This window comes from Patagioenas fasciata, chromosome 4 (assembly GCF_037038585.1).
Source record: "Patagioenas fasciata isolate bPatFas1 chromosome 4, bPatFas1.hap1, whole genome shotgun sequence".
Taxonomy (NCBI): domain Eukaryota; kingdom Metazoa; phylum Chordata; class Aves; order Columbiformes; family Columbidae; genus Patagioenas; species Patagioenas fasciata.
In genome coordinates, this window is record NC_092523.1 from 71,762,451 (window position 1) to 71,775,294 (window position 12,844).

General features: G+C 41.2%; 1 protein-coding gene across 3 annotated transcripts in view; it reads right to left on the reverse strand.

Moving 5' to 3' along the window:
• Nucleotides 1-2,055: 2,055 nt before the first annotated feature.
• UGT8 (UDP glycosyltransferase 8) overlaps nt 2,056-12,844 on the reverse strand; it is a 44,522-nt gene continuing 33,733 nt past the window's right edge. For all 3 annotated transcript variants that reach the window (XM_071808111.1, XM_071808110.1, XM_065836807.2), the window contains 4 exons: nt 10,235-10,377; nt 7,682-7,758; nt 5,940-6,159; nt 2,056-4,302 (listed from right to left, as the gene is read on the reverse strand). In XM_071808111.1, coding sequence (XP_071664212.1) covers nt 3,939-4,302; nt 5,940-6,159; nt 7,682-7,758; nt 10,235-10,377 — 804 coding nt within the window. In that variant the 3' untranslated portion in view covers nt 2,056-3,938. The remainder of the gene's footprint in view (nt 4,303-5,939; nt 6,160-7,681; nt 7,759-10,234; nt 10,378-12,844) is intronic.

Below are 12,844 nucleotides of genomic sequence, written 5' to 3' on the forward strand. Positions count from 1 at the left end.
TGATCCAATTACCTTTTTTTGAATACGCAGATATTTGGGAGAGCAGTGAAGCCCATTCAGACAGCTGCAGGTTCCACAGCCGTGGCTGCACTGCCTGTCCAGGAACAGACAAATTTTACTCTCCTCCCATCAAACACGTTTTGTCAAAATGTTTCCCCCCAAACCAGTGGCATTATCCACCCACTTTGTCTAGTACAGGTTCCTGTATTGAGGCAGAGAAGGGAAACTGAAAATGGCTCTCTCCATCATTTTTGCCAAGTCTTGGGAAACGGGAGAGGTGCCCGAGGATTGGAGGAAAGCAAATGTCACTCCAGTCTTCAAAAAGTGCAAGAAGGAGGACCCGGGTAATTATAGACCGGTCAGCCTCACCTCTGTCCCTGGGAAAGTAATGGAACAGCTTATCCTTGGTGTCATCTCAAGGCACATCAGGGATAAGAGGGTCATTAGGGGCAGTCAGCATGGCTTTACCAAGGGTAAGTCATGCTTGACCAACCTCATAGCCTTTTATGAGAATGTAACAAGGTGGATGGATGATGGCAGAGCAGTGGATGTGGTCTACCTTGGCTTCAGTAAAGCCTTTGACACAGTCCCTCACAGCATCCTCACAGCTAAATTGAGGAGGTGTGGTCTAGACAATAGAGTAGTGAGGTGGGTTGCAAACTGGCTTAAAGAGAGAAGCCAGAGAGTGGTGGTCAATGGTGCGGAGTCCAGTTGGAGGCCAGTATCTAGTGGAGTGCCTCGGGGGTCAGTACTGGGGCCAATATTATTCAATATATTCATTAATGATTTAGACGAGGGAATTGAGTGTACTATCGGCAAGTTTGCTGATGACATTAAGCTGGGAGGAGTGGCTGACACGCCAGAAGGCTGTGCTGCCATCCAGCAGGACCTGGACAGGCTGGAGAGTTGGGTGGGGGATAATCTGATGGAATTTAACAAGGGAAAGTGTAGAGTCCTGCATCTGGGCAGGAACAATCCCAAGTTCCAGTATAGGCTGGGAAATTACATATTAGAGAGCAGTGTAGGGGAAAGGGACCTGGGGGTCCTGGTGGACAACAGGATGACCATGAGCCAGCACTGTGCCCTTGTGGCCAGGAAGGCCAATGGCATCCTTGGGTGTATTACAAGGGGGGTGGTCAGTAGATCGAGAGAGGTCCTCCTTCCCCTCTACTCCGCCCTGGTGAGACCCCATCTGGAATATTGTGTCCAGTTCTGGGCCCCTCAGTTCAAGAAGGACAGGGAACTGCTGGAGAGGGTCCAGCGTAGGGCAACAAAGATGATTAAGGGAGTGGAGCACCTCCCTTATGAAGAAAGGCTGAGGGAGCTGGGGCTCTTTAGTTTGGAGAAGAGGAGACTGAGGGGTGACCTTACTAATGTTTATAAATATATAAAGGGTGAGTGCCACGAGGATGGAGTCAGGCTCTTCTCAGTGGCAAACAATGATAGGACAAGGGGCAATGGGATCAAGCTGGAACACAAGAGGTTCCACTTAAATTTGAGAAAGAACTTCTTCTCAGTGAGGGTAACAGAGCACTGGAACAGGTTACCCAGGGAGGTTGTGGAGTCTCCTTCCCTGGAGACATTCAAAGCCCGCCTGGACACCTTCCTGTGCGACCTCACCTAGGCGTTCCTGCTCCAGCAGGGGGATTGGACTGGATGATCTTTTGAGGTCCCTTCCAATCCCAAACATACTGTGATACTGTGATATGTGAAAATACAAGAACAGAAGAGGTATTACTCTTGTTTTGCTTTCTAAGAAATGGGTATAACTTAACACATACTGAAAAATACTTTACCAGGAAAGTTTAAAAAACTTGAAAAAAAAAAAGTCTGGTTGGGCATTCAGTCTTTCAACTGATTCAATGCATCTATAGGCAATAGATCTACATTCACAAAATATAATTGTTCATTTCAGGTATGCATCATGATACAAACTAAGAACAAAGAATTTTTGCATCCTAATAGGCATGCACATTTATACACACACACACGTGTACTGGGTAATGAGAAAGAAACAGCATTTGTTTGAATAAAAATATACTTCGAACAACAGAATTTCTCTATTAAATCCATGTTTATTGCTTAAGTTTTATCACAGTGGAGATTAAATTACGCTTAATCATCCGGTCAGTGCTTTTGTACCTCCTTCAATGCCAAAAAAACCATTTAAACCAAGTCATTCATACACTCCAAGTCTTATTAGCATCCCACCATTCATCGCCTCTGTGTGCTCCTTTAGTTGCCACAAACTGCAAGATTGTAAAAAGGTATAGCTAATAGGCTTATTTATAATACCATTTTCTTCAAGTATTCAGAAAGCAGTACACGTAGCTGTACTGTATATTATAAACATATCTGTACTGTTATTTATTGCTATAGGATAGAGGCTCCTGATGGAATGATAGTGAAATATTACATCACCGTGTATGAAGATGATCTCAGCATCCTGTAATCGTCACAACTCTTCCTACGTTAGTGAACATCACCAGGTAAATGGGTTTCTTTCCTTTCTCTTTCAGGCATGGGATTTTCAAACTACATATAAATAAAGCATACACTCACAACATGTGTAGTGCAAATTCCAAGTAAACAGAATGACATGGAAATAAACTCATAGTTGCCAACTTTGGTTCAGTGGGGCCGTTATGATTTTTCACACCCGTGTCGGCGACATTGATTGACAGCGGTTGTCGCGGGGAGGGGCTGCAGGGGGGTCAGGGGCAGCCGAGCCCCCCTGCAAACCTTGAGCTCCCCCTGCAAACCCCGTGCCCAGGCAGGGGCGGCTGTTCACCCCCCAACCCCAGAGTGCCCTCCCCATCCGCATCAGGGAGTCCCATTGGCAACTATGTGGAACATGGATTGCGTGGCCCAGATTAATAGAAGGTAATATTTTGGTTTTTTTCCAGATACAACCATTGAAAGAGAACATCTACAACACTGCGATTCAGAAAGAACTAAATGAGAATTAATAGGAAAGACATTCAACTGGGGGTAGGGGATGGAGGGTGGGCGTTTTTTGTTTGCTTTTAAAAACAAACACCAATTAGTGGTTTGATTCTGGGCCGTTACAAAACCTTCTCCATTAAGCACAGGGCCAGATTCTCTTTGTTGTTGCTGTTGTTCATTTCATTTATTTTTCGTAATTATGCAAATCTACTTCCCACACAGCCATAATTTAAACTGAAATAAAACTCCCTAATATTTTCATGGCATAAATTATGTATGCAGAGAAAGGCTTCAAATAAGATTTTGTATAAATTAAAAATTAAGACATATTGTAGACTTGCTCAATACCCTTTTCTCCAAAGTACTGGTAGTGAGCAGAAGAATCATGCAGCTTATCAGTAAAAGGAGTACATATTTTTGCCATTTTTCTTCAGTGCTCATTTTAAGATTTTCTTTTCTTATGTCTGTGTTCTCAGTCTGCAACTTGCTATGTATTGCGTAAAGACTGGGATGTTTTAACAGCATCTTTATGCAACACGTTGAACCTTCAACAAAGGAAACAGAGCTAGCACTAAAGTTCTCTCAGCGAAAAGACAGACATATTAAAATAATAAAAAAATAAAAGGAAAAAATACCTCTGCAAATAAAACGAAACCTCTCGTTTGGGACACAAACGCTTAGCTTCTAAAAACTGAAAATTCATAAATATGGTCATTGCATAACTTTAGAGAATGAAGGCTTCTAAAAACATCAGTCCCAAAATAACCTCTCTGCACCAGTACTAAGAATAACATATTTTCCATTTTAGGTTGTGCTTGCCTTTTTTTTTAAAGACTTCTCTTAGTTCTGTAGAATTTTGTCACATAATATTACATACTGTAGGGGAGTGTTAGAACTGCTTATTGAGGTTTTAAGTAGTTGTTAGACTAAGTTACAGCAATAAAATTCAATTACTCGTCTCATTCATTATTACTTTACAGGGGGCGGTTGGCTCATTTCACCTTTTTTTCATGCTTAATGTGGCCATTTCTTCTATACTTGCCATTTGGTATCCCATTCTGGTAATGTCCATTAACAGCGCTATGTTCGTCATTGGACCAAAGATGTTTGCTTTGCTTGCGGATAAATTTTGTTATCCTGGCCAAAATATAATAAAGTAAGGCAGCACCTACTAGTACAACAAAGGCAATATCCAGTAAGAAATACTGATAAAAAGAGATGCCGTAAACAGCGGCACGTAGATGTTGCGCTCCGTTGTGACGGAGGATGTAATTAATCCAGTAGACAGTTCGGTTAACGGGATGACCGGGTTGGTCTTTGTGAATCTCGGACAGCCGCTGGGCCCGCTGCCGGTAGCTGACAGAAAAGGGAAGGAAGGAGAAAAATCATCATCAGAGCTCTGAGCAATGCAAGCTGCAAACACATAAATATGCTTAAGCCTCTACAGATCAAGCCGTGTATTACTGCGGGGCTCTTGCAAACACCAGCATATAGAGGAACAGACACGGCGGATCATCCGTCTTCCAGTCAGTCCTTACAGCTCCTTGATGAAGAATGACTAGAAAAGCAGATCGATCGGTGCGTGATGAAAGGCAGAAATTCACCCTCCAGCGAAGCGATTAAGAGCCAAGCTGACGTGCTGCCAGAGAACAATCTTATCTAATCCAAAATGAATCCTATCAAAATGAGACGCGTTTGCCCTTCCCACTGTAAAGTGGCAACATACCCCGTCTAACACAGCGCTCGTTTGTGCTGTTGTGCAACTGAATTACTAGAGAAACACAGAACAAAGCAAGAAACTCGGTTTTGATTGTGAAAGAGAGTATTTCCACCAGTGTCCAGAGTTCAGCCTAAAACTTTTTGGTTTCTACCACAGGCTGCCCCCAGGTGCCGACCATTGTCAAATTCCTTCTTCCCCTCTACGGCAGCTGCAAGGTCAGCAGGTTATTTATGCAGGACTTGCCTTTACGCTAAGGATAATTGCACAAGGGAAAGGTGATGCAACTGATGTTATCAAGATCTCTTTAGCAACATTCCCCATCGCTGCGGTTCTGCTGCTGGCTCCGTGCAGGTTTCTCCTTTCCCAAGGCAAGTGACACTTGCAGAGTTTGCTCCCATGAAAGCAAGAAGCACCGTCATCACCGTGCTCCAAAACTATGGTTAGCCCAGTGCAATAAACCACTGGCTAAAACATCATTCTTTTGAATCTGGACATTGCCTGAACAACACAGATGTTTTAAAATTATTCAGAGCAAACTTGTGAAGTGACTCTCCTAGTACTTTAATATCTCTGAGCAAATTCCTTTGAGTAGAAAGAGTTACAAAACCCAGTCCATGGTCATTTACTTATTCTATCTGAATGACCAAAAAATTTACAAAAAACAGACTGGAGTCCTTATATTAACAATAATTTGTTAGAATATTGCCATTGCAACAAACACAAATGACCTTTTTGACCTTAAAAGAGGTATTACTGACCAGAACAGGAAAATATTCTCCCTTTTTCTAAAGTTCCATGATTTGATTTTAAAAATAAAAAAGTCACTGTTTTTTTAATATCTCCATATTTTCAGCTGTAATCCAAACATGTCACCCGACAATCGTATAGGTGTATTGTGCTCCAGGGCCCTTAGGCAGCACAACAGACAGACTGCTAAATATGGAGTAATCAAGACACATAAAGAGAAACATTGGTCAACAACCAGGAATAAGGACAGGTGTGGTTCTATAATATAACCTTGCTGTCCTTCACATGGCAACTGTCACAAAAAATGATGAGATCACTGAGTTTTGGTAGGCTGAGCAACAAGCTCAGCACCTACACAGAAACCTGATCAATTGAGTAATCTTGTGAAACGGGACAACCCAACTGTACACGCAAATAAAGCCCAATCTGCATTTCTTTTCCCTTGCACAAAGGTGCTGTATGTGCTTATTGAACCTGTAACAAAAACTTGAAAAAAAAAAGCAAGAAACAATTGCTCATTCCATACCTGGGGTCATTAATAACTTTTACTAGGGCTTCATACAGTTCATTCTCAGTGACCGTCTTCCAGTTCAGCAATATTCCCATGCCCTTGGCCTGCACGCGAGTCATGGTGTCGTAATGGTCTCCAAACAGGGGAATCCCCACCACCGGGACCCCATGGTACATGGTTTCAAAAATGCTGTTCAAACCTCCATGACTAAGAAAAGCCTTAATGTTAGAGTGCCCTGAAGACAGAATAAGCATAAGGATTTAAAAATAACAAAACAAAACAAAAACAAACAACATATTTACAATTCCTTAATGTAAAGTTATTGAGGCAAACGGGTACAACACATTTGCTGCCACGTTTCTATGGCTGAGATTCAGGAAGGTAAAATGAGGGCAATTTGTTCTGAAGTTCTCCCCCTTAAACCCACAATGCTGAAACTTCCCGCGCATTACATTATTTCCTTATACACTAAGAGAGAAGGAATGGCAAAACGGCAAAGAAAACTCTTACGTATACGAGTTGTGTAAAAATTATTAATAGAGTAATTAATACACTCTTTACTCCTGAGCAACTGGAGGTGGTGACTACAACCAGTTTAGCAGTACAAATGAACCAGGGAGTGTTTTTCCTCATTATTCATATGAAACACAAGCTATTTAACGGCAAGACAAATGATGTTGCGTTTAGAGTTTCACATGCCTTCCACTTCAGGCTAGCAACATTTGACAATAAGGAGAGTAATGCAATGGAAAAATGAGACTGCCTCAGAGCAATTCAGTAACCAAAACAAATCTACCTGGTTTAGAAGTCATCTGCCTCATCACTACATTATGGTAAATACTCCAGCGGACATACACACACCAACACACACACTTCACGCATTCACCAGTGCCATCATAGCACCAGAGCTGTTTTGTGAACACAAACATCCTGGTATCCCAGAGACAACCATAAACACCCTGCGGTCTCTCAGATTTGCAATGTATTCAGCAACACTTCGGCAGGGAAGGAAGGGGGGAAAAAATAAAAATACAAAGACTGTTAACATAATCTTTACCAAAAGATGAAAGAATATGAAGTTTCACCTCTGAGAACCCGGAGTACCTCAGGTTAATTAAACAGAAAGGTTATTACCCACTCACAACACATGTTCAATTTCTGTTGGAGCTTTCCTTAGAGAAAAATGAATAAATAAATAAATATAGTATACATACAGGTGTACGTACACACCCCTAAAACCTGTTTGAATGCAATGTGAATAAATTTTGCATGCTCAGTTTCGTGACTTTTCCATGAAGAGACCAATGAACATCATACCATGCTTTTTCATAAGAGAAATTAACAGTTAACTCACCAGCTCCCTAAAATGGCATATTTTAGAAAATTCCTACTTATTTATCTTCTATCTTTAATAATGACTTTTTCTTGAACTGCATAGGTTCTATGGGATACAAGGCTTTAAAGATATTTTCCCATTCATTAGGTCAAATAGTCTTTAGAATAACTATGTCCTTACATCCAATTAACTTAAGGAAAAAAATGGAGTTAGTACCAGGAAAAGACAGCTATAAGAATGTGTTTTGATTTCATCATCTTGAAATTCTGACAAATTCTATACTCCTGCTCTATGACCTCCATTACTGAAATTATCCTAGATTTATGATGACTGCTAATTCAGTATAACATTGTTGGAAGGGCAACCCACCCCACCTCACTCAAGTGAGAATAAGCAATATGTCATCAAAACAGATACTCACCTAGCAGGTCGTTTTGTGGTAACCATTCTATAAGCTTTGTGTTGTTGCCTAAATTCCTCGGTTTGTTTCCTGAAAACCTACAAAAAAGTGAAATCAAATTGATGCATAAACTCAAAACAGAGAATCAACCCAAATAATTCATGAGGCCTAAGCAGATTTCCAGTTAAATGGGGATGGCGTTTACTCACCATCCCAGGACAACAAAACAGGCTCAACCAAAATGTTATAAATTGCTAATAATTTCAAATTTTTTTTTTTCCATCATTCGGTTTCCTTGCAGTCTGGACTGAAACACAATGTTTTCTATTAATGTTATGGCAACATGGTTACTTCTCAACCCCAACTGTGAGGGCAGGGGGTTTTATAACCTCTCCAGGGCTCTGAGTCCATCGCTTTACTGAAAACTTTGCCCGGTACTAGATAAATAATTCCACGAGCCCTACCATCAACACAAGGCATTTCCCTTCAACTGGTCAGTTCCATGTACCTCTTGATAAATGACACCATCTTACTTTAAAATGTGTTACTAACACTAGGAAGGGAAAGGGTGACATCTCAGCTTATAAGGCAAAGGGCCACTGCTGAAAAGGCTGGGACCAGCTTGTGAGATGCATCTATTCTTCTTACTTGCTCAGCTGCCTGAAACCCAATGGCAACATCTTGTTCACCTGAGGTTGATGGGAAAGTTTAGCCCATAAAATATGGGCTCGAAGTACAAACTTATTTACATATTAATGTTACATGCAGTTAATAGAGAAAGTTAAATATATTCTAAACAGTAAAGAAAGATGGAAAAAATTAACAGTGACTACTAGCAGATAGAGTTGTTTTGTGACAGCTCCATCGGACAACTTAAAAATATTCTGGTTATTAGAGAGCATTAGAACTATAGTGTCATAAGAGATTCACCTACATATTCTTAAATTAAGCAAGCCATACATCTTTACAACTGGCTTATACATCCTATATGTTCAAAAAAGTCTATGTTACTTATGCTAACTTACACAAACAGAAGTAAAGCATGTTACTAGTCTGGGCTCTAACAAGTACTGCGGAATCAGAAGCATATAAAGAACTACTAAGATTTCCTTGATTTGGCATTGTGAAATATGACAGACAAGCAGTACTATCTTTCCCATTTTCAGACAGGTCTAGTATAAAAACCACCTGCATCCAACACAGACCATAGGTCAATGACCTGAAGAACAATTAACCAAAAAAAAAAAAAAAAATCAAAGTGAAGTTGGGTTCATTGTTTCATATTCAGGTATCTAAATAAGGAACTCAAATTCCCACTGGGGTGACTGAAAGCCAGTTGCTCGGCTCTTCCAAAAACTTACACCTGGTCTCAGGGACATCTCCCTATTGCACGAATCATGACTGAAAAAAACAGCAGGAGGGTTCCCTTATCCAAAAAGTCATAGATAATAGATTGCAGATAACAAAACCAGAACAAAAACACAGCAAACAAACAAACAAAAACCCCACAAAGAAACAAACAAAAAAAAAACCACCACCACCATAAAACCAAAATCCACACACACTGGGAAGGAAATACTAGTGAGGAAAATCAAAAACATGATTAAAAAAATAAAAGAACAGTAAAGATCAATTGGGACTAATAATTAATTGCAAGCCAAGCAGTGCTGCACATTTCATAAGAAACAAATACATAGCGGCTCTACCCCAAACAAAAACTGATGAGCACTTTACTACAGCTACCAAAGGTTCTATGCTATGGCCTGAAGAATTTCCATTTTCCTGTTCGTTAGTGGGGTTCACTATTTCATTTACACACAGCAGCGAAAACGCCCTCTACGTGATGGCAGGGAATGGGACACTAAATAGGCAGCTAATACAGCTCTAGAAGGAGCAAGGACACCAGGCATAAATTGTAAAGACACTGATTATTTGGAAACCAATGGTTCACATGAACTGCTCCAGAGTGACGCTCCATGTGAGGCACAGCTGACTAAACAGTTCTTGGATTTTTACAGCAAGTGTAGAGAGCCACTCGAGGATGTTTTCAGAGCCAAGCAAGCTTATTACTGATTTTTACTCCTGCAGATTTTTCTTTTTGCAATTTCTCACAGATAAAGACAAGTAAGAAGAGCAATTATTAAAGTCCGTGTTCACAGATAAAAGAGGAGAAAGGGTCTGAGAAAGAGCAAAAAGAGAAGAGATAGAAGAAAGAAAATCTATGATTAAATCAGCAGGATGTCATTCTTGCTCCCTGCGGTGGCTTCTTTATCAGAAACGATGACAGCATGTCATAACCTCAGCCTCTATTTTCACTGTCCACAGTCCTTCTAGGATATAAACTCAGTAGAGGAGTATAACCTATGCCTTATTCTGCCACAAAATCATCACTCCTCCTTATTACCAGGGGACTGCAACATTTCCACAAAGAGCATCTTTCAAAAGAGTCAAGTCCTCAGTGCCACCCGAACTGTCACCGTTTCAGCTCCAGCTCCTGCAGCTCTTGATCAAGAGAGCACGAAAGGAAATGAACGTGCTTGAAATCACCCTGAGTACATCTATCATTGCACTTACCTCCAAATAACTCTCTGAGGCAGTCTTGCCAGAGCATGTGCTAACTTATTTGCTATATCTTCTGACAGGTATTTCACTCCAGCTCCAAACGAGACGAGGACAAAGCCATTTTCGTTAGCACCATTCACCCACATTTGGAGATCCTGTTAAAGTGAAAATTTATACTGAGCACTGTAGAAGCATAGGTAAACCACAGAAATGGATTAAATAAACATTGCTTAGGAGAAACAGTTGTTGAGTGCCTGTTATTTCAAAAGTCAAACAGTTCAGAAATGATTGATACAATGACTCAATTATTCTAAATCCGTAGTACAGGTTGTAATCAGCAAAATTCTTCCTGGTTCATTTAGCTTCTGCATTAACAACCAGGTTCATATGACAATTTGCCCTTTCCTAACTGATTGGCTGACACATATTCATATGTTAACACGCTAAATTTTAACTCAGCAGAACAGGAAAAGATGCATCTCATCAGCCTGGAAGTGCAGCACAGGAAATACAGGAATGAAGGCTGGGACTCAACTATGTGACTGCTAGTCTTAAAGGAAGTGAGAGGACTTCAGACAGATTGTTTTTATTGCATCTATATAAAAATAACAAACACAAATTGAAAGAAGGCAGAGCTTCAAAAAACACCTCCAGTTTCCCCTGCTCCAGTACTTCAAGGAGCAAGGAACAACACTGCATCTGTATGGTGAGTTTATCAGGGGTGGATGCTCCTCCTTCTTAGACCTACATACTTTATGTAACTTAGACAACTGTGTGCCTCTTCCATGGCAAGTTACCACTATTACATTAAATACAGGCAAGTGTAACAAAGGCCAAAGCCCTTTAACATCCTTAAGCTCATCCTCCTTCTGTAATTACTCTGAAATGGAGTCTCTCACAATACCAATTCTTGCCGACCGTCTTGATTCAAGGGTTGCCTCAACTTAGGCGAGAAAGGTAATGCCAAAAGCAGACGTGTGCGGTACCGCACGGCTCGCGAGTACTCCAAATGCAGAAAAAACATCAGCCTGCTGGGGGTAACCTGACAGTCACCCAAAACCACAGGTCAGAAAGCCTCTATCGGCACAACAGAACCCAAAGCAGATTTGGGCATTTCATTGCATTGAACACCTTCAGCACAGTGGTCCAGCCGCAGGTCATTCCTTCACAGCTGATGCTTCAAGCAAGTCACAGGTTGCAAAGGGGACAGCAACACCCAAAACCCAAGGCTGACTTTGTGGAAAGGGGGGTTGTGTCACTGATGACAAGCGAGCCAGCAGATGTGACTACCAACGACCACGGGACAGCAGGGAAACCATCCTAGGACACGAGACAGAGCAGGGCTGTCAGCTAACCAAGTCTCAGACACAAGAATAATGCCATTTATTTTCAGGATTGGGGAAGAAAAAAATAAAAAAGCGCCTCAGTGTACCCTTTGCTTTTGGAAATGAACATTTAAACGCTATTTTTTCAAATTCAACTGTTGGCAGCACAAACTAAAAAACTGATACCACTGACATACAGATATGTCAGTCTGCCAAAGAGCATCTTTTATTTCCTAGGATATGGTTTAATCCTGGTCTCACCAAATTTAAGCATAAGCCTGCTCAACTCCAGTACAGCAATAGGAAATGAGTAAAAGGAAAATTAAGAGCCCTGTTCACAATGCATCTTTTGTCCTGGTAATAAATAGCAGGCCAGACAGGAATAGAGTAATGCTGTGCTATCGTATCTGAGCACAAAACCACAAAAGCTGCCACAAAAACCAGCAGGCGAAACAAAGACCTGCACATTAGACTGGGAACTGTACACTGGTCTCTGCTACGCAGTGAAGAAGGGACTTCTATTTTCTCTAGAATTCACACTTCATTTTTCCTCATCTGTTCCAGGGTACTTTCCTTCCCATTTTTTCTCTATGGCAGTGGAGAGAGGGGGAAGAAGGAAAAGGAGTAGTGTCTGAAACCTGCCTTGAAGCTGAATCATTTATTATGAGCTAAACTTCTGAAATGAAAGTTACCAAGTGGTTTTGTGATTTATACACAGTTTGTCCTTGAATTTTACTTAAGGACCTAAAACATTCTGCAAATGTAATTATATTATAGTCACTTTTGCTTAGTGGGTTCAACTAGTCACATCTTGAACTACTTCCTATCTGTTGTTTAAAACTTAATAGAAAATAACCTTTTGTGGGCTCTAGGACAACCTGTCCTAAAAAGCAACCAAGACAGCTCTGTGCCCACTTGTGACATTCGATCTAGGTATATTCTGAGAGCTGAAGCTACGTGTTACAGGTGGTTTTCCTCCAACACCTGGAAGCAGCCCCATATTCACAGGCCCTTGTCTTCATGGAGAACTGACCACCCAAACACCTGCTGGAGGGGCAGAAACCTGGAGGGTTCTGGAGCCCCTTCTCGGTGACAACTTTGTGATACAGGTGCTTAAGAAGCCAATGAGGGGAGACACTCTGCTGGACCTCATGCAAACAAGCAAGGAAGAACCAGTCTGGGATGCAAAGATCAGCAAGCAAGGGGAGAACAGTGGATGTTTTTCACCTCAACCTGCATAAGGCTTTCAGCATTGCCTCTCCCCACAGCCTCGGACAGACAGACGAGCTACTGGTCA